At 41.6% G+C, this 19,636-nt stretch overlaps 1 protein-coding gene across 1 annotated transcript in view; it reads right to left on the reverse strand.

The window, feature by feature from the left end:
• Dars2 (aspartyl-tRNA synthetase 2, mitochondrial) overlaps window positions 1-19,636 on the reverse strand; it is a 30,576-nt gene that overhangs the window by 7,968 nt on the left and 2,972 nt on the right. Inside the window, exons 3-11 of the mRNA XM_021164974.2 lie at window positions 16,835-16,901; window positions 14,983-15,084; window positions 14,534-14,629; window positions 12,308-12,431; window positions 11,624-11,670; window positions 9,037-9,143; window positions 7,666-7,735; window positions 4,702-4,881; window positions 1,720-1,827 (exon numbers count right to left, since the gene is read on the reverse strand). Of these exons, the coding sequence (XP_021020633.1) occupies window positions 1,720-1,827; window positions 4,702-4,881; window positions 7,666-7,735; window positions 9,037-9,143; window positions 11,624-11,670; window positions 12,308-12,431; window positions 14,534-14,629; window positions 14,983-15,084; window positions 16,835-16,901 (901 nt within the window). The remainder of the gene's footprint in view (window positions 1-1,719; window positions 1,828-4,701; window positions 4,882-7,665; window positions 7,736-9,036; window positions 9,144-11,623; window positions 11,671-12,307; window positions 12,432-14,533; window positions 14,630-14,982; window positions 15,085-16,834; window positions 16,902-19,636) is intronic.

Here is a 19,636-nt window from a genome sequence, read left to right on the forward strand (position 1 = left end):
TTGCCATGCCACTGCCAAACCCTGACCACCAATAAAGAAATTCATTTATTTAATTCTTTGTTTTTGTTTGTTTTTGTTTTTTTTGTTTTTGTTCTTTTTGAGACAGGGTTTCTCTGTGTAGCCTTGGCTGTCCTGGGAACTCACTCTGTAGACCAGGCTGGCCTCGAACTCAGATATCCGCCTGCCTCTGCCTCCTCTGCTGGGATTAAAGGCGTGAGTCACCATGCCCGGTGCATTTATTTAATTCTTAAAACTGGATTAAATTCTTCTGTTCATGTAAAAACAGTATGGTTGAACTTGCAGTATGAAAGTAAGTTCGGGGCTGGTGAGATGGCTCAGTGGTTAAGAGTGCCGACTGCTCTTCCAAAGGTCCAGAGTTCAAATCCCAGCAACCACATGGTGGCTCACAACCATCCATAATGAAATCTGATGCCCNACCTGGCGGGAAATTGGGTTCCCTCCCCCTTCCTTTATAAACTGAGTGTTTGGAAATATTAAATTGAGCCTCGATCAGAATCTGTTTGTCCTGGCTCCATTGTTTCTTCTGCCCCGTCTAGATTCCTCTCTTTGCAGGGAACTGCCATTCTCAGTGAACCGTTCGTGTTGTGGACCGCGGGCGGGCCGCAACAACAAAGGAGGGTGGGCTCTACAATTTTCAGATCAAGAGGATCCAAGAGCTTGATTATTGCTGGTTTCTTTAAATATATGTTTTCTAAATCACCTGAATTATTGACTGACTTTCTTCCTTATTTAGAGACGGGGTCACACCATGCAGCTCAGGCTCACCTGCAACTGATTATGTGGACCTCACGTTCACAGGGAGCTGCCTGCCTTTAGCCCTGATGAAAGCACACGGCCCCACATCCACCACTACAAATATATTCAGCTGCTTAGGTATCCACATGGGTGTAGTCTTCCTGAGGTATAGTCTTTCTTTTTTATTATAAATTTTAAGTTAACAAGTATGTTTACTCAGCAACAATGATACATTTTAGAGTTATAACAGTGGGGGGAAAAAAAGCAAATTATTTAGTGTTTTAAATTCCTGGCATCTCTTTCAAAATGGTAATTTTAGGACTAGGTTGTTGTCACACACTTGTTGTCAGCACTTGGGAGGTTAAGACAGGAGAACTATAAGTTCAAGAACTATAAGCTCAACGATAAGTCCTGGGCTACATGAGAATCTGTCTAATTAATAGAAATAAATTAAAAACCCACAGTATTTTATCATTATTTATATAATAATTTTAGAGATACTAATAAGACTTTCTACAAAAACCACTTTTTTTTTTCTTGAGACAGTGTCTTACTGTGTAACTCTGACTGGCCTAGAACTCATCTTGCAAACTAGACTGGTCGGGCAGTGGTGACACACACCTTTTAATCCCAGTATTTGGGAGGCAGAGGCAGGTGGATTTCTGAGTTTGAGGTCAGCTTGGTCTACAGAGTGAGTTCCAGGACAGCCAGGGCTGGACAGACAGAGAAGCCCTGTCTCGAAAAAAACAAAACAAAACAAAAAAGTGAACCAGACTGGCCTTGAATTCACATAAATTCACCTGCCTCTGCCTCTCAAGTGCTGTGATCATAGGTGTGTCCCACCATGCCGGACTGAAAAAGATTGTCATATTATCCTTTCTCAAGTGTTCATGTGCCAGTATTCGATATATTTTCTTCCAAACTATACATTCTAGAGAGAACAGAGAATTGTGCTTCACTTACTGCTCCGTCATGAACACATATTGCTTTGACAGTTCCTTGAGGCTTAGCCAGTGCATCCTGAAGGAATCTGATCTCTGTGTTCCTGAACACATCACTGACATCCACAATCTAGAAAATGGAAAACAAAAAGGAATGACTAAACAAAGTCATTTTTACTTCAAAACATTTTTACAAATGACTATTTTTTTTGCTTCTTTATATTTTCCTGTGTATGTGGTGGTATATTACAGTTGCACTGTTGTATATACATAGGCACATGCATGGGTGCACATGCACACATGTACATACAGAGGCTGGAGGCTGATGTCAGGGATCATGCTCCAGTGCTCTTCCAGTGTATCTATAGAGACAGGGTCTCTCAATCAAACCCAGAGCTCTCGATATAGCCAATCTTGCTAGCCCACTTGCTCTGTCGACACCCTTAGGGGCTGGCATTGCAGGCAGGTCTCATGAATACCCAGCATTTACATGGACTCTGGGGATCTGAGCTCAGGTTCTTTATGCTTGTGCGGCAAATACTTACCCACCGAGTCATTCCTCTATTCCACAGGTAAGATTTTTAAAAATTTTATATACTTATTATGGTGAGAGGGATATATGCTTATGGTGTGTGTAGATGTGAGTGAAACAATGCTTTGTGAAGGTCAGAGGACACGTTGTGAAGTGAGTTCTCTCTTTTCATCTTTACACGGGCTCCAGGGACTGAACTCAGGTCATCACAGAAGGAAAGTGTGTGTGTGTGTGTGTGTGCACATGAGTGTGTGTTGTGGGGTGGGGGTGTGCAGAGACCAGAGAACAATTTGAAGGAGGTAAGCTCTCTCTTCTACCTTGTGGAACCTTGGGATCAAAGTCAGGCCATCAGGTTTGCCAGCAATCACCTCTTATCTCCTCAGGATTTTTTTCTTTTCGTTTTTCGAGACAGGGTTTCTCTGTATAGACTTGGCTGTCCTGGAACTCACTTTGTAGACCAGGCTGGCCTCAAACTCAGAAATCTGCCTGCCTCTGCCTCCCAAGTGCTGGGATTAAAGGCGTGGGCCACCATGCCTGGCTAGAAATAGGATTTTAATGAAGCAACTAGGGCTCCTTGGAGAAGTGGTTCAGTGGGTTAACGTGCTGGCTAGGCAAGCATGATGACCTGAGTTCAAATCCCCAGCACCCATGTAATGCTGTAAACCAACCATTGGGCAGAGACAAGGGGATTTTTGGAGCTTGCTCTATAAAGAAAAAAGAACTACATCCTAGTAGTTCATCATTGAAAAAATGTATTCCTAGAGGGTTACTGCCGGTGTAGCATTGGCCTAAGATACTGCTATGGTAGACCCAGGATTGACTCTAAGCAGTCGAAACCAGTAGTCTGCATTATAAATAAGCAAACGAGGAATGGTTGTATATAAGAAGAATGTAACCTATGGTAATGGTAGTAACAGTTGTGCATGACTTTAATGCCAGCACTCGGGAGGCAGGGGCAGGCAGATCTCTGAGTTTGAGGACAGCCTGGTCTACAGAGTGAGTTCCAGCACAACCAGGGCTACACAGAGAAAAACCAAAAACGAAAAACCTTGAAAAACCAAAAGACAAAAGCTGAACAAAAAAAAATAATAATAAAACAAAACAAAAGGAATGTACTTATGATCTTGTGTGGATAGTTTTTCTTTCTAAGAACTGAGCTAGGTGTGGTAGTTCATGCCAGTATTCTCAGTACCTGACAGGCAAATCCAGGAGAATCACTGTGAGTTTGAAACCTACTTGGGCTACAGAGTAGAACCCTGATTTAAAACAAAAGCAGAGGAATTACTCTGCACAGCCCAGGCAGAATTCAATGTAAAGACTTTGTCGTAAGAAATGAGACTCAGAGCTGGCACCAGCGTTACAGAGATCAAAGGATTGTACTCTATAAGGACAAGTGATGGAGACTTGGCAATAAAACTGCTGCATAAAAATTCTGCTTTTGCTATTTCAGACACTGATAATCTGAATGTGTTCATGTATTTAGGCTTTTTACAGACCAAGGAAAATTTGTAACTCAATCATTTCCCTTCCGAGAGCCATAATGACATAGAAAAACTGAAACTGAAAATTAGTTTTATTTTTAATTTCAAATAACTATTCATGTCCATAAAGTCAGAAACTGGTAAGTTCTATAATAAAACATTGGAGTAAAAATCGTGTTCTTAATTCTTTCTTTTCTCTCTTTCTGCCTCTCTCTTTCTTTTTTTCCTCTGTGTGTGTATGTGTGTGTATGTGTGTGCATGTGTATGTGTGTGTGTATGTGTGTGTTTGTGCGCGCGCACGTTTTCAGAGGGCAGCTTTTAGGAGTCAGTTCTCTCTCTCCACCATGTGGGTTCTGGGGAGTAAATGTTAGGCTTGACATAAACAAGTCTTAATTTTCCTCTTTTTTTGTTTGGTTTTGGTTTTGGTTTCTAGAGACAGGGTTTCTCTGTACAGCTGTAGCTGTCCTGGAACTCAATCTGTAGACCAGGCTGACTTGAACTCAGAGATCCACTGCCTCTGCCTCCGGAGTCCTGGGACTAAAGGCGTGCGCCACCTCCAGCGGATGCCTTAGTCTTGCTCTTACTGAGTTTGACAGCACACACTTGTAACCCATCACCTGTGAGGCTGAGACCCAAGGATCTCAAGTTTGAAGCTGGCAGCTTCAGCTGCATAGCAAGCTTCAGGGACCCCCATCTTAAAACACACACACACACACACACACACACACACACACACACACACGACTGGCTTTTAGAAATGGAACTTGAAAGAATAAGTAGTGCAATGCTAACATGCTATCACCATCATCACCACCACCATCACCATCACCACCATCATCATTTGCTGTAGTCTGGAAACAACCAAGGTAAAAAGATAAAGGAACATTGAAAATATTATTCAACCAGTATGTAACACTTGTAAATTTCTTCAAAATGCCTGAAAAGCTGGCTAAACTACCTGGGAGCAGTCCTAGGAACAAGAAAAAAGTACCTTCATCCCAAAGCGAGTATCTGGCTTATCAGTTCCATAGGTGGCCAGGGCCTCAGCAAAAGTCATGGAAGGGAAAGGAGTCACGAGAGGGTCTTTATCACCAGGCCAGGAATACTGCAGCAAACCCTCAACTAAACGCTGAATGCCAGTCTGCTCTACAAAGGACATCTCTATGTCAATCTGAAACCAAAACAACATGGAAACTAACATCAACAGTCACAATATACATTCTTGGCTTTTAGTTACCATACAAATAACTCTGCCCAGAAACAATACATGGCTAAGGATACAAATATTATTATACTTTGCTTTTATGTTGATGACTGCTATTGCCTAACATATACAACTTATTTATGTTATAATTATCTTGTGGCTGAAGGCTCAGAGAAGTAAGTAAATTGCTTGCATACTACAATCAGTAAGTAGTTAGACTACATCTGATCCTGGTCTTTATGATTCCAAACTTGTGATTTTTCATTTAAGCACATTGATTAATGTTACCCTAACAAAGCCAAATAAGGGTTTTGATAAATCTGTAGATTAAATAAATGTATTCAATATCAGTATATAAACTTATTTTTTTTAAAGTTAGCATTGTCCTTTAAAAAATATTTTGTGGGCTGGTGAGATGGCTCAGAGGGTAAGAGCACCCGACTGCTCTTCCGAAGGTCCTGAGTTCAAATCCCAGCAACCACATGGTGGCTCACAACCATCTATAAGGAGATCTGACTCCCTTTTCTGGAGTGTCTGAAGACAGCTACAGTGTACTTACATAGAATAAATAATAAATAAATATTTAAAACAAAACAAAACAAAACAAAAAAACAAAAAATATTTTGTATGTATGAGTGTTTTGCTTGCATGTACACATACACACTTGGTGCTCATGAAGGCCAGAAGGGGGTGTCTGGTGCCCTGTGACTGAAGTTACACTGGTTGTAAGCTGCAATGTGGGTGATAGGAACGGACACTAGACCCCCTGGAAGACCAGCCAGTGCTCTTAACTGCTGAGCCATCTCTTCAGCCCCCCACTCTGGCCTGATTTTGGAGTAATGATTCTTCTATCAACTTTATTTTTTGTCGTTTTTATTTATTTGTCTGTTTGCTTTTTGAGTCAATGTTTCTCTGTGTAGCCCTGGCTGTCCTGGAACTCGCTTTGTAGACTAGGTGACCTTAAACTCAGACATCCACCTGCCTCTGCCTTCTGAGTGCTGGGATTAAAGACGTGCACCACCACGGCCAGCTTTAATTTTATGTTTTATTTGTTACTCTGTTCATGTATGTACTCTGTGGGTGTGGGTACAAGTGTTCCACAGCACACGTATGGAGGTCACAAGATGACTGGAGTCAGTTCTCGCCTTCACCTTATATGAGTTCTGGGACCCAAACTCAAGCTTCAGGATTGTGCACAAGTGCCTTTACCTGCTGAGCCATGTCAGCGTCAGCGGTCCCTGGAACACTGACTTTTGATGAATAAGATCTGTTCTAAGGACTTTCTCATATCATAAACTGAGGATATCTGGCACACCTTAGTTGAAGACCATACACCTTATGAAAAGGACTAATGGAATAGATTAAAACTACTTTGAGATTCCATTTCTCCCCAGGCAGAGATGGTCCAGTGGTCAAGAGCACTTTCTGCTCTTGCAGAAGACCAGGGTTCGTTCGTTTTCTGGCCCCAACATGGCACACAGCCACCTCAAACTCCAGTTCTAGAGTTTCCATGAGCATCAGGCATGCACATGCAGGCAAAATATTCATACATATAACATAAAATCTTGCAGGCCATGGTGTTAGTACTCAGGAGACAGAGGCAGGCAGACAGATCTTGAGGAGTGTGAGGCCAGCCTGGTCTAATACTTAGGGAGTTTAAGGCCAGCCAAGGCTACATAGAGAGAACCAGACATTGACCCAATTGCCCCACCCCTGCAAATAAAAACATCTTAAAAAAATAAAAAAATATAAAAGTACACAAACGATAATAAGTGCTTGGCAGAGACAGGAGGCAGAGACCAAGAACCCTTCCTCACTGCCAGTGAGACTCTAAACTGGTGTGGTGATTATGGAAATCAGTACTGAGGTTTTTCAAATAACTGAAAAGAACTACTATATGATCTGGCTTTGTCACCCTTGGGTAAATACTCCAAAGCTCAAGTCTTTTTTTTTTTTTTTTTTTAAAGTTTATTTATGTATGTGAGTACACTGTAGCTGTCTTCAGACACACCAGAAAAGGGCATCGGATCCCATTACAGATGGTTGTGAGCCACCATGTGGTTGCTGGGAATTGAGCTCAGGACCTCTGGAAGAACAGCCAGTGTTCTTAACCGCTCAGCCATCTCTCCAGCCCCAAAGCTCAAGTCTTAGCACAAAGATCCTCACTCCTCTATGTTGATTGTCGTGCCATTCACAGCAGCCAAGGAACAGAAACAGCCTAGACAGTTATTAATCTGTGAACGGCTAAAGAAAATGTGTTATATATACACAATGAAATTCTATTAAGCCATAAAGAGAAATAAGATCATGACATTTGTAGGAAAGTGGAACTGGAAATTATGTTCGGTGATATATCCCAGATGTAGAGAGGCAAGTACCCCATGCTTTCTCTCATATGGTAGATTCTAGATTTTAATTTTTATATGTGCATATACATGTTTAGGCATAGGTCAGGGAACTGTAAGAGGGGAAAGAAGAGACCTCAAGGGAAAGGAATAAAAAGGTAGGGTGCCTGTGATATAAAAGCAGAAGGAGGGCGGTGGGAGGAAGCAGACCTGTGCAGAGGCAGGGAGATGGAAAGGAGTGACGGCAGCGGCTGAACAAAAATGAAGTGTGTCTGAAAATGAGACTCGGAGACCCACTGCCTTTTAAGTTCATTTCTAAGACCTTGTAAAGTTACTGTCCCGGTACTGAAACATCCTGGGATAGCAACATGAGTTTGTAAGAGCCAGTAATATAATACATAGGTACCTGAGTAAACTCAGGCTGTCTATCCGGTCTTGAGCCTTCATCTCGGTAACACCGGGCGACCTGAAAATACCTGTAATAGAAAACTACAATTAACCTAGTCTTTATTTTAAATGACCAAACAATTTTCTCCAGTGTTGGCAGTACAGGCTATGAAACACATTAATAATGATCCTTAAGAGAAACTTTACTTTTTCATTTTATTTGTGGTGCTAAGGCTCAACCCCAGGCCCTTGTGCTTGCTAGGCAAGGACTCTGCTATAAAGCTGTTCCCAGCCTCAGAAACTTTATTATGCTCAAATCTAGTCAGAAATATAGGTGACCCATGAGAGCTAGTGTTTTACAGATGGCTTTCCAAGTATAGCACCTTTGGATACTTATATGTTAGATGGGCATGCAAACCAGTCCACATTTCTTTACTGTGTACTTTTCCAAGCTAAAACATTGCTGCAGGAATGCTCGGAGCCTCCTTGTGCCATGCCAGCTCTCACCTTCCCCTTCAGAAACGAAGCTCTCTCTGCCTCTGCAAGTCTAACATACAACACTCTCTTCTTTTTAAAATTCATCTTAAAAATTAATGAAATTGAGCCTGGAGAGATGGCTCAGCAGTTAAGGGCACTGACTGCTCTTCCAGATGTCCCGAGTTCAATTCCCAGCAATCACATGGTGGCTTATAACCATCTGTAATGGGATCTGATGCCCCCTTCTGGTGTGTCTGAAGACAGTTACAGTGTGCTCATACACATTGAATAAATAAATATTATCCCATTTTTTTTATTAGTCTTATTCACTTGAGAGCAGAACCTTATTTTTTTATTTTTTGGTTTTTTCTCTGTATAGCCCTGGCTGTCCTGGAACTCACTTTGTAGACCAGGCTGGCCTCGAACTCAAGAAATCCGCCTGCCTCTGCCTCCCGAGTGCTGGGATTAAAGGCATGCACCACCACGCCCAGCTCCAGAATCTTATTTTTAATGCTCTGCAAGAACTACTAGCTTTGTGCCCAATGCCACCTAATAGATCTTAAATAAACAATGACTTTTATAATTTCTAGGGGATGAGCAATATCAAAACACACATAAAAAATTTAATTTAACCTCTTTAAATCAGACAACTTTAAAATTGTTTTACTATTATCGAGTGAGGGGTAGGTGTGGAGGCCAGAGGACCACACTGAGTTAGTTTCCTCTTTCTACCTGTGTGTGGGTTCCAGGGATTGGACTCACATCTCCAGCCTTGCATGGCAAGAGCGTTTACCCACAGGGCCATCTCCCTAGTCCTGGATCAGATAAGTTTGGTCCTTACTCCCCCTTGGTCTCTCCTCTTCCTTTTTTTGAAGAGTAACAGCATTACCAAAACCCAAGAAAGCCTGCTTACCTGTCCAAACCTCCAACCATCAGAAGTTGCTTAAATTGCTGAGGACTTTGAGGGAGGGAATAAAACTTTCCAGGTTCCCTGGATGGTACTAAAAACTCCTTGGCACCCTTTTAAAGAGAGAGAGGTGGCAGAGGAGGAGAAAGAGACATTATTGAAAAATAAACACCCCCCCAAACCCCCACAAAACAACAACAACAACAACAACAAAACCCAAAACCCAAGTCAGGTATGGCAAATGCCTGCAATTCCAGCGGCACTCAGGAGGCTGAGGCAGAGGAATAGTCAGTTCACGGGCACTGACCCACATAGCAAGGCTGTTTCCATAAAACAAACCCAAAATCCTGAAATACAATTAACAATAAGACAACTCAAGGGGTAAGTGATGAGTACAAGTTAATGCTTAAGTACTCCAAGGAACTCACAGAGTTCCCACTGACGGACAGCTCTTGCTCATCTTACAGTCCCTACAACAATTAGCATACAATAACCTTTATTTAGAGACAGAGTCTTACTATGAAGCTCTGGCTGGACTGAAACTCTCGGAGATGCACCTGCCCCTGTCTCTTGAGTACTGGAATTTAGACATGGGCCATGCTCAGAAATGATTTACATTTTTCACGTTTGTGTGTGTGAAGAGGAGGAGTACATGCTAGAAGAGGCCACCAGAACCTTGGAAGCTGGAGGTAGAGGCTGCTGAGAGCTATTTGACTTGGGTGCTAAAACCTGAATAAGGTTCTCTGAAAAGAGTTAACTGCTGAGCTATCTCTGTAGCTCCTAAACTAAGACTTCAATACTGCTTGTATATAACAGTTATTAAATGTGTGTGTAAACAAAGTCTCAATTTTATTATTAGCACAACAAAGTTTATACATTATTTGCTATGCAGGTCATTCTTTGTTTGTTTGTTTGTTTGTTTTTTGAGACAGGGTTTCTCTGTGTAGCCCTGGCTGTCCTAGAACTCACTCTGTAGACCAGGCTGGCCTCAAACTCAGAAATCCACCTGCCTCTGCCTCCCAAGTGCTGGGATTAAAGGCATGCGCCACCACCACTCAGCTATGCAGGTCATTTTTAACTGCTTTTCTACATTAAACTGTAGGGATTTTTGTTTTGAGGCCCTCAAACATGCTACACAAACACCGTGCCACTGAGCTATGTATGTAGTCCTTAAACTGTTTTTTTTTTAAGTCTACAGATTGAATAAAGAGTTATTAAATATCAGGGCTTTTTTTTTTTTAAAGTCTCAGTTCTCTTTTTAACAGGATCTTATTATGTTGAAAAAGCTAGTCTGAAAGTTGTAATCCTCCTGCCTTAGCTTCCCAAATACTGGTCTTATAGGCATGCATCGCCTCGCCTGGTTCTTTTCTTTTTTCTTATTAATATAGCATTTGTTTTCCTTGGGTCAAGCCCCAAGCCAACCACATTTTGCTGATTTCCTGAGAAAGTCCAGGAAAAAACAATAGAATCCATAGGGAAGAGGCACAGTGGAAAGATCCTTCCCGGGCAGAGGATGAGGCTGATCCACCCTCAGGCAACAGGCCCCTCGGATGAGCTGCGGCTCTGGAGTGGCTCCTGTGGTATGCAATGAGTCTCCCAGAGTGGCAATCCCACCCTTTGAGCCAGCCCCTAACCATGGCAGTCCTAGCCCCAATGAACAATGCGGCAGTGACAAAACTCCTGGATAGGTGCTATCTAGAAAGCTAGGGACAAATGAGGTGAGGGAGTGTGGAGCCACCATAAGCTAAAGTGTTCTCCGTCAGTGTCCCTGGTCATTCTATCCCCTTTGCAGGTGGTGGTCAGCTTGACAGCTCAGAGAGAGGGTGGAAGGTAATTTGGAGCAGGTTTAGGTTTAGGGTTTTAGGATGGAAGGATTATTGCAGGACAGGTACTCCTAGCACACACAGAAAGAGATGCCGAATCTGCCTCTTTGAAATTTTTATATTTTTTTAGTTGATACAATTCTTTTCTATTTTTAAAGATTTCATTTCCATTTTTTGGTTGTGAGCCTTAGCTTTTAATAGCTGAGTTATCTCTCCAGCCAAGGATTTTCTTTTAATTATGGGTATATGTTTCTGTCAGTATGTGGGGATGTGTACATGAATGCAGTGTTTACAGGCCAGAAAAAGGTCTGATTCCCTGGAGCTCAAGTTTTAGCACACACTTTTAACCGCTGAGTCATCCCTTCAGTCCAGTTCAGACAGGTTTTTTTGTTTGTTTGTTTTTTGAGAGAGTGTTTCTCTGTGTAGCCCTGGCTGTCCTGGAACTCACTCTGTAGACCAGGCTGGCCTCTGCCTCCCAAGTGCCGGGATTAAAGGCATGCGCCACCACTGCCCAGCAAGACAGTTCTTAATGAACAAGGTTTTAATAAAACATTCATTAATGATTTGCATCTAGAAAACTCATGGAAAAGAAACTTATGCAGAATAAAAACATTCAAAATGTTAACTCCCATAATTTTCTCAATTCTTAAAATAAGATCCTGAGGTAGTAATAAAAGTAAATTAAAATGGGCCAAGTGACTATAAAAGCAAAGCGATTGCTTGTATAAGGAAGAGGATATCAATAGTAAAATGGTAAGTAATATACATACTCCAGGGGTCCTCTTAAACAAGGTTGGGGTTTCTATATCCACAAACCCTAAAAAGAGAGAAAAATTAGTTAGCAATTAGGAATTTGCCAAGTATTTCAAGAGTGAAACACAAGTCAGAGGCTCCCTTTAATTAGGAAGACACCCGAGGTAAGAAAGACAAACATACCAAGAAAGGTAAGACTTTTACAAACTGTAACTCTGCTCACAAAGCTGATATTCATGACAGGAAACGATCTGGAATATCTGATGGATTCCTGTCTACTGCAACGCTCTGCTGTTAGAAATGCTCTGCCGACATAGCAAGGATGAAATGAGAGCAAGCACCCAGGAGGGCTCTGCTTGACTCATGGGAAATTTCAGACCTCCCATCAAATGCTGTGTAAGAATGATAAATAATTATGCTAATTTGGCTAGGCATCATAGTCTACACCTGTAACCCCAGAATTCAAGAAGGGCAGGAGCGGGTGCTGGGGAGGAAACTTATGACACAGAGACAACCAAAGACTGTCCTCATTAGTGAAATAACTACTAGTAAAAATACTAAGTACTGTAATAGACATTATTACCTTTAAAAGAATGTGTCTGTGACCCAGTCATCACAGTGATTGATCATACACTTTGGGAACATGTGACCCAATGATGCAGGGAGTATACAATAAAACAGAACATGCAGGCTTCCCTTACCATGCAGATTACAAAGATATTCCCGCATTTTCATGACCATCTGCGACCTCAGCCGCAAGTTGTACTGCATCTGGAAGCTGCGCAGATCTAAGTAGCGATACTGCAAACGGAGCGCCTCTGTTTTCTACACAAATGAAGATTTTTATGTGTAGATATTTTTGAACATTAAAAAGGTACTTAACTTTAATTTTCTTAATTTGCATTTACTTATTAGTAGTGGTGAGGTGTGTGTAGGTGTGTGTCTGTGTACATGAGTGTAGATGCCCTTGGGCCCTGGAGCTAGAGGTATCCTCAGGAGCTGGAGTTACAGGCAATTGTGAGTTGCCTGGTACACATGATGGAAACAAACTCAGGTCCTTCCTAAGAGCTGAGCTTAATCTCTCCAGCTCAGCTTTGCATATTTTCAAGGCTGTAAATCCTTGTATTCATCTTTGTGCTTAGAACTTAAGAAAAAAGTCCTTTAATGTGGGTAGCTCAATTCTTTTACACCAGAAATAGAAATAGTAAGAAAAGTCTATAACTTCTTTTTCTGAATGTCTACCTTAGCAAATTATTTTCTTGTCCATAATAAGGTCAATGTTGTAATTATATTGATTTTTGCAATCAATGAACTTAAATATAGGCCTTAGTGGTCGTGTAATTAAGAATCTAATAGAGCAGGGGAATCACTCAGTTGGAGTTTGCTTCCACTTCTGTTGCTTAGTAACATACGCTGACGAAAGCAATTTAAGGGAGGAAGGGTGAATTTGGCTCCCAATTCTAGGTTACAGCCCATCACTGCAGGAAAGGCAAGACAGCAGGATCATCACACCCCCAGTCAAGAGCAGAGAGCAAGGACTGAATGCTGCCCGCCAGTGCTTAGCTTACTCCTCCTCACTCAGGCCAGAGCCCAGGCCATGGAATGTTGTCACCTACATTCAGGGCTTGCTTTCTCATATCCATTAATTCAATTAAGAAAATTCCCGGGGGCTGGTGAGATGGCTCAGTGGGTAAGAGCACCCGACTGCTCTTCCAAAGGTCCAGAGTTCAAATCCCGGCAACCACATGGTGGCTCACAACCATCCGTAACGAGATCTGGCGCCCTCTTCTGGAGTGTCTGAAGACAGCTACAGTGTACTTACATATAATAAATAAATAAATCTTTAAAAAAAAAAGAAAATTCCTCTCACCAGGCGGTGACGGTACACACCTTTAGTCTCAGCACTTGGGAGGCAGAGGCTGGTCTCTGTGAGTTTGAGACCAGCCTGGTCTACAGACTGAGTTCCAGGACAGCCAAGGCTATACACAGAGAGACCCTATCTGGAAATCAAACCAAACCATAGCCAAGCAAACCAAACTGAACAAAATCAAACCAAAACCAAACACTTCCAACCCCACGAGAAAGCATGCTCAGAGGCCAATCTAATCTAGACAACCCTCACTGAGGCTCCTCTCCCACGTGACTCTCGGTTGGGTCAGGCTGACTGAAAACCAACCATCACAGTTAGTAAACTTGTCCTGTGAGCACAGCCACCTGAGTTCAATCCTCAGGACCGAGGTGGAAAGTTGGTGTGGCCACACACTGCGATTCTAGCACAAGCAGGCGCAGTCAGGCAGATCCTTGGGGCTTTCTGGCCACCCAGAGCCACCCAGACTGTTGTATTTGGTGAGTTCCAGGACAGTGAGAGACCCTGATTCCAATAAAAGGTGGCCAGTGCCCAAGGAATCACCTTCAAGGTTTTCCTCTGGCTTCCACAAGCACACATGTGTGCACATGAGCACACACAAACACCTTCGTAGATTAAAAATTAGGTATATATTCCAGGCATAGTGGTGCACTCCTTTAATCCCAACACGTGGGAGGCAGAGGCTGGCAGAACTTTTGAGTTTGAGGCTAGCCTGGTCTACAGAGTAAATTCCAGGACAATCAGAGCTACATAGTGAGATTCTATCTCATTACTGTTAGAAGTTTCAACTTAATAGGAAAAAGATTACCCTATGCAACTCTGCCATTTCCAATATAAATTTCCTTTCAACACTTTAAACAATAGCAATGGAAAAACTTGAACAATAGAATATTTCAAATCTTAAAGACAGAATCACATTTCAACCTGTTTGCACCTTAAGAACATAATTAGCTGTCAGTACTGTAGAATTTTAAAAATACTCATTTTATAGAAGGTAAACTTTTACTTTAAACATCCTGGTACCTCTGGATACTGGATTTTGTTAACAAGACACTCTCACCTTCACAAAGTCTTTAATTTCAAAGGGCAGCTTTTTGCAGGCATTCAGGAGCTCAGCTGTTTTAACTTTGATTTCAATCTCACCTGTCGGCATTTTCTTAGAAGAAAAAGAAAGAGCTATTTTAGAAAGTCATTTTTCAGGACAGGTATTCGATACACATTTGTAAAACACATGTATTTGTATACATGTGCAAAATGGGTCAAGCTATATTGTAGATTATGAATAATAAAAATCTATATAATCTTTACATTATTGTTCCTATATCAGCAAATATCGTTATGTATTTGTCAAGGTTGACAGACATTCTTTTGTGCACGCTTAAGTGGGTGTGGTGATTTGTGGACCTGAGGAACTCAATGCTGTGTCCATAGGGACTCGGTCTATGTTGTTAGTCTATGCGCAGACACTGAAGATGTACAAAGGGAAGGTTGCAGTCCCCGACTACTAACCGGATTCTCTTGTCCTGGGGGACGGGAGATTACTGTCCCAGATACTCTCACCACAGACTCCACAGGGGCTTCACACAAAATCCTCCTCACAGATGCGGCTGACTGCAAAATAAGGGGTGGAGGGAAGTTCCAAAACTAAATGATCTTACTGAAATCTTCAGTAAGTCTACAGTTTAGAAAAATGATATTCACAGCTTATGTGCTGTATTGATGTTATTACAGGAGTTAGTAAATCCTACTGTTATTTTAGCTCTATACAATACAGCCAGGAAGACCACCAAGGATCCTCCCTCCCTCCTTTCTTCTGATAGACCTCTCTATAGAGTCCACACTGGCCATAAACTCTCAGCCTTCCTGCCTCAGCTTCTCTCCCTCCTTTCTTCTGATAGACCTCTCTATAGAGTCCACACTGGCCATGAACTCTCAGCCTTCCTGCCTCAGCTTCTCGAGTACTGGGATTGTATGTATGCACTACCATGACCACTGGCTATTTTTAATTTTAATTAATTAATTAATTATTTTTTTTTTTTTTTTGAGACAGGGTTTCTCTGTATAGCCTTGGCTGTCCTGTAACTCACTTTGTAGACCAGGCTGGCCTCAAACTCAGAAATCCACCTGCCTCTGCCTCCCAAGTGCTGGAATCAAAGGCGTGCGCCACCACTGCCTGGCTAATTAATTTATTTTTGAAACAGGGTTTCACTATCTAGGTCTGGCTGCCCTGGAACTATGCAGACTCTGTGCCTCAAACTCAGAGATCCACCTGCTTCCGCCTGAGTGCTGGGATTAAAGGCACTTGCCATTATGCCTAGCTTATCAGCTACCTTTTATTTTTGAGACAGATTCTAAATTGCCAGGCTGGCTTCATTTTGTGTGTGTGCGTATGTGCATACTTATCTGTGCACATGCCACAGTCTGCATGTGGAGGTGAGAGGTCAGCTTGTGGAATTGATTCTCTCCTTCCACCACATGGGTCCCAGGGTTGTCAGCTTGGTGGCAAGAACCTTTATCTACTGTGCCACTACCAAAGTCCTAATCACACCTCTCCCTTTGGTATACTTTCATGTATATGTGTGTGTATATACATATATCTATGTATGTATATGCACACACACACACACACACACACACACAAATGAGATAAGGTCTCATGTAGCCCAGGCTGGCCTTGACTGGCTCTAATGCTGAAGCTGATCTTGAGTTCTTGATATTCTTGCATCTGCTATCTACCTCTCACTGATGTGATTATAGGTGTGTGCTTCCATGTCTGTCTTATATTTTCTTTGAAAGATTATTCTTAGGTTGTTTTTTTTATAAATTTCATCTTCACATTCTGGGTCCTTTATTGATTTCTTTAGTAACTGATTTATTTATTACATTTATTTTGTAGGTGTGTGCACACACAGGCAACTCACATGAGTGTACCATGTGTACCAATATGGAGGTCAGATGACAACTTGTGGGAGCTGTCTTTCTCCTTGTACCGTATCGGTTTTGAACTCAGGTGTGGCAGGCACCTTTAGTGTATCCTCTGGCTCCACAACCCTTTTGTGTAGTTCTTTACACATTACAGAAATTAGCTCTTTGTCTCTGGTATTAGCTGTTTGCTAGATTTACAGATGGCTGTGAGCTTCCATGTGAGTGCTGGGACTTTATCCCTGGTCCTTAACAACAGCAGCAAGCACTCTTAACTGCTCTAGCCATCTCTCTAGTTCTTTAGTTTATCATGCATTAATGTTGTATATAGTAGTCTTCATTTTTATTCATAGCTAATTCCTGAATGATCAAACTACTTAGCTTATACTACCATCTTACCAAAGAAGCTTTTAGATAATGGTAGGAAATCTTGTGTTACCTCATCCTGGGGAATGAGAATCTGAACAAGGCCATGGCAATCTCTTAGGACTAAGAAGGTGTTCTGCCTGGATTAAAAAAAAAAAGAATATTTTAGGATATAGTCTCTCAGCTCAAAATTTAAAGATAAAAATCAGTAATAAAAATTCATGTAAAATGTTTCCATTATTATGATTATGTACTTTTATAAGCGGCATTCATGCAATTATCTTATGCCCTTTTCTTTCTTCCTTTCCTTTCCTTTTTTTTTAAGAAAAGGTCTGGCCTTGTTGTCCGGGTTGTCCATGAACCTGAACCTGGCATCTTGTTCAGCTTCTTTAGTAGCTGAGATTATAGGCATGCATTGCCACAGCTGGACAAACTGTTCTTTTCAACTTGGATTTCTATTAATTATTCATATAGCTGCTAATTTGCTATATGTGACTCATTAATGACAAAGTAGATTTAAATTTTTCTTTCATTTTTTGAGACAAGTTTTCACTGTTTAGTTGTGGCTGGCCTAGAATTCATGCCTCAAACTCACAGAGATCTGTTTGTCTCAGCCATGTCAGTGCTGGGATTAAAGATATGCACCACCACTGGGCGTGGTGGCGCACGCCTTTAATCCCAGCACTTGGGAGGCAGAGGCAGGTGGATTTCTGAGTTCGAGGCCAGCCTGTGAGTTCCAGGATGGCTATGGTTACATAGAGAAAACTTGGCTCCAGAAAAATACACAGAAAGAAAATCCAAAAAAAAAAAAAAAAAAAAAAAAAAAAAGATGGGCACCACCGTGCCTGGCGAGATTTAAAGTTTTTCAATGTGGTTGTTGCCAACATTTCTTTTTAAGTGTCAGGAAGCACGCAATCACTTGTTTACAGAGAAATTCCTAAAGGAGCCTCTCAGACCTGTGCTCCAGGCTCTTAAAGCACCATCAGTAGCCGGTTGAGAAAGCAGCAAAGGTCTTTATTGAACTAGAAATTGGAATCACGACAAAGAAAAGCCTGAAAACGACTTATCTTTAAAGCTTCATTCTAATTTCGAGTACGTGTCTGTGTGTGGTATGTACATGTGAATGTAGGGTTCCTGGAAGGCCCGCGGCATGAAATGCCCGTGGAGCTGGAGTTACAGGTAGCTATGAGTTTGATACAGATGCTGGGAACCCAATTCTGGGTTCACCCTTAGCTCCTGAGCCATCTCTCCAGCCTCTGAAAACGTTTCTTGATCTTGCCTGCCACTTAGAGAAGGAATTTCTCATAAAAGGAAATTGAAGACTATGGGTTTTGTCAACTAAGGGGACAAAACAGTCGTAAGAGTTGATAGGTTCTGCGGGAGGGTTGCCTTTCTTCCTCCTTGTAGAAGATGATGAACTATCGTTCTCATTTGCTACAGCATCTTATAGGAACTGAATGCACTAAAGCCAAATAAGTCATGGGATTATGGCTGTAATACATGGTCTGGAATCATCTTTAAGTATACCCTGTGTGCAAACAATGATTTACTAATTATGACAGTTAGGGCTGCCTGACTTAATTTTTGCTGCAAAGGACACCAGCTACATCGTACTGGGGCCACCGTTCTCAAAAGCAGTTGGCTATGAAGTCTCTTCCCTGAGGGACCTAATGTTCCAAGCAGGAATCTGGGCAGGACAGCTTTAGTCAACTTAAGAGTATGGTTTTACTTCTATAGAATAACTAACAATTATAATAACTGATAAATGTAGACACATGTCTTTAATCTCAGCATGCAGGTGGCAGAGGCAGGTAGACTTCTGTGGGTTCTAGGCCAGCCTGATTGATACAGTGAATTTTAGGCCAAACACTGTAAGACTCTGTCTTCAAACAAAACAAAAGGTGGTGTAGAATGGAGTATGTGGAGTCCTTGCAGAGGAAAAGTCTAAATTATAAGGTTTCAACCCGAATCAGTGAGCTACATTAATCAGCTCAACATAAAAAAGAGTAAATCCAGGGCTGGAGAGTTAAGAGCACTGACTGCTCTTCCAGAGGTCCTGAGTTCAATTCTCAGCAACTACATGATGGCTCACAACCATCTGTAATGGGATCTGCTGCCCTCTTCTGGTGTGTCTGAAGACAATGACAGTTTACTCGTATACATAAAATAAAATAAATCTTAAAAATAAAAAAGAGCAAAGCTGTGTGGGGCTGACTGGGAGCAAGCCCTACTTTACTTCTATTTGCTTATCCTTTCCTATGTCCGTAATCACAAGAATGGAAGACATTCTATCAGTAAGCTACTATTATTTAAGAAAATAAAAATATTTTTCAGGCTGGAGAGATGGCTTGGAGGTTAAGAGCACTGACTGCTCTTCCAAAGGTCCTGAGTTCAAATCCCAGCAACCACGTGGTGGTTCACAACCACCTGTAATGAGATCTGATGTCCTCTTCTGGTGAGACTGAAGACAGCTACAGAGTAGTTAAATATAATAAATAAATAATAAATAAATAAATATTAAAAAAATATTTTTCACTGGCTTAAGTCCTCACAAGAAAATTTTATTAATTTTGTAAACTTTTCTTTCACATAGTATAATCCAAAGATAATATTTTAGAGAATTAGAAACATTTGATTGGGCATATTCCTCCCTAAATAGAAAGAGATAATATACATTTTCTCCTTTATTTTAAAAAAGATTTATTGGGGGCTGGTGAGATGGCTCAGTGGGTAAGAGCACCCAACTGCTCTTCCGAAGGTCTGGAGTTCAAATCCCAGCAACCACATGGTGGCTCACAACCATCCCTAATGAGATCTGACTCCCTCTTCTGGAGTGTCTGAAGACAGCTACAGTGTACTTACATATAATAAATAA

This window comes from Mus caroli, chromosome 1, assembly GCF_900094665.2.
Source record: "Mus caroli chromosome 1, CAROLI_EIJ_v1.1, whole genome shotgun sequence".
Lineage (NCBI taxonomy): Eukaryota > Metazoa > Chordata > Mammalia > Rodentia > Muridae > Mus > Mus caroli.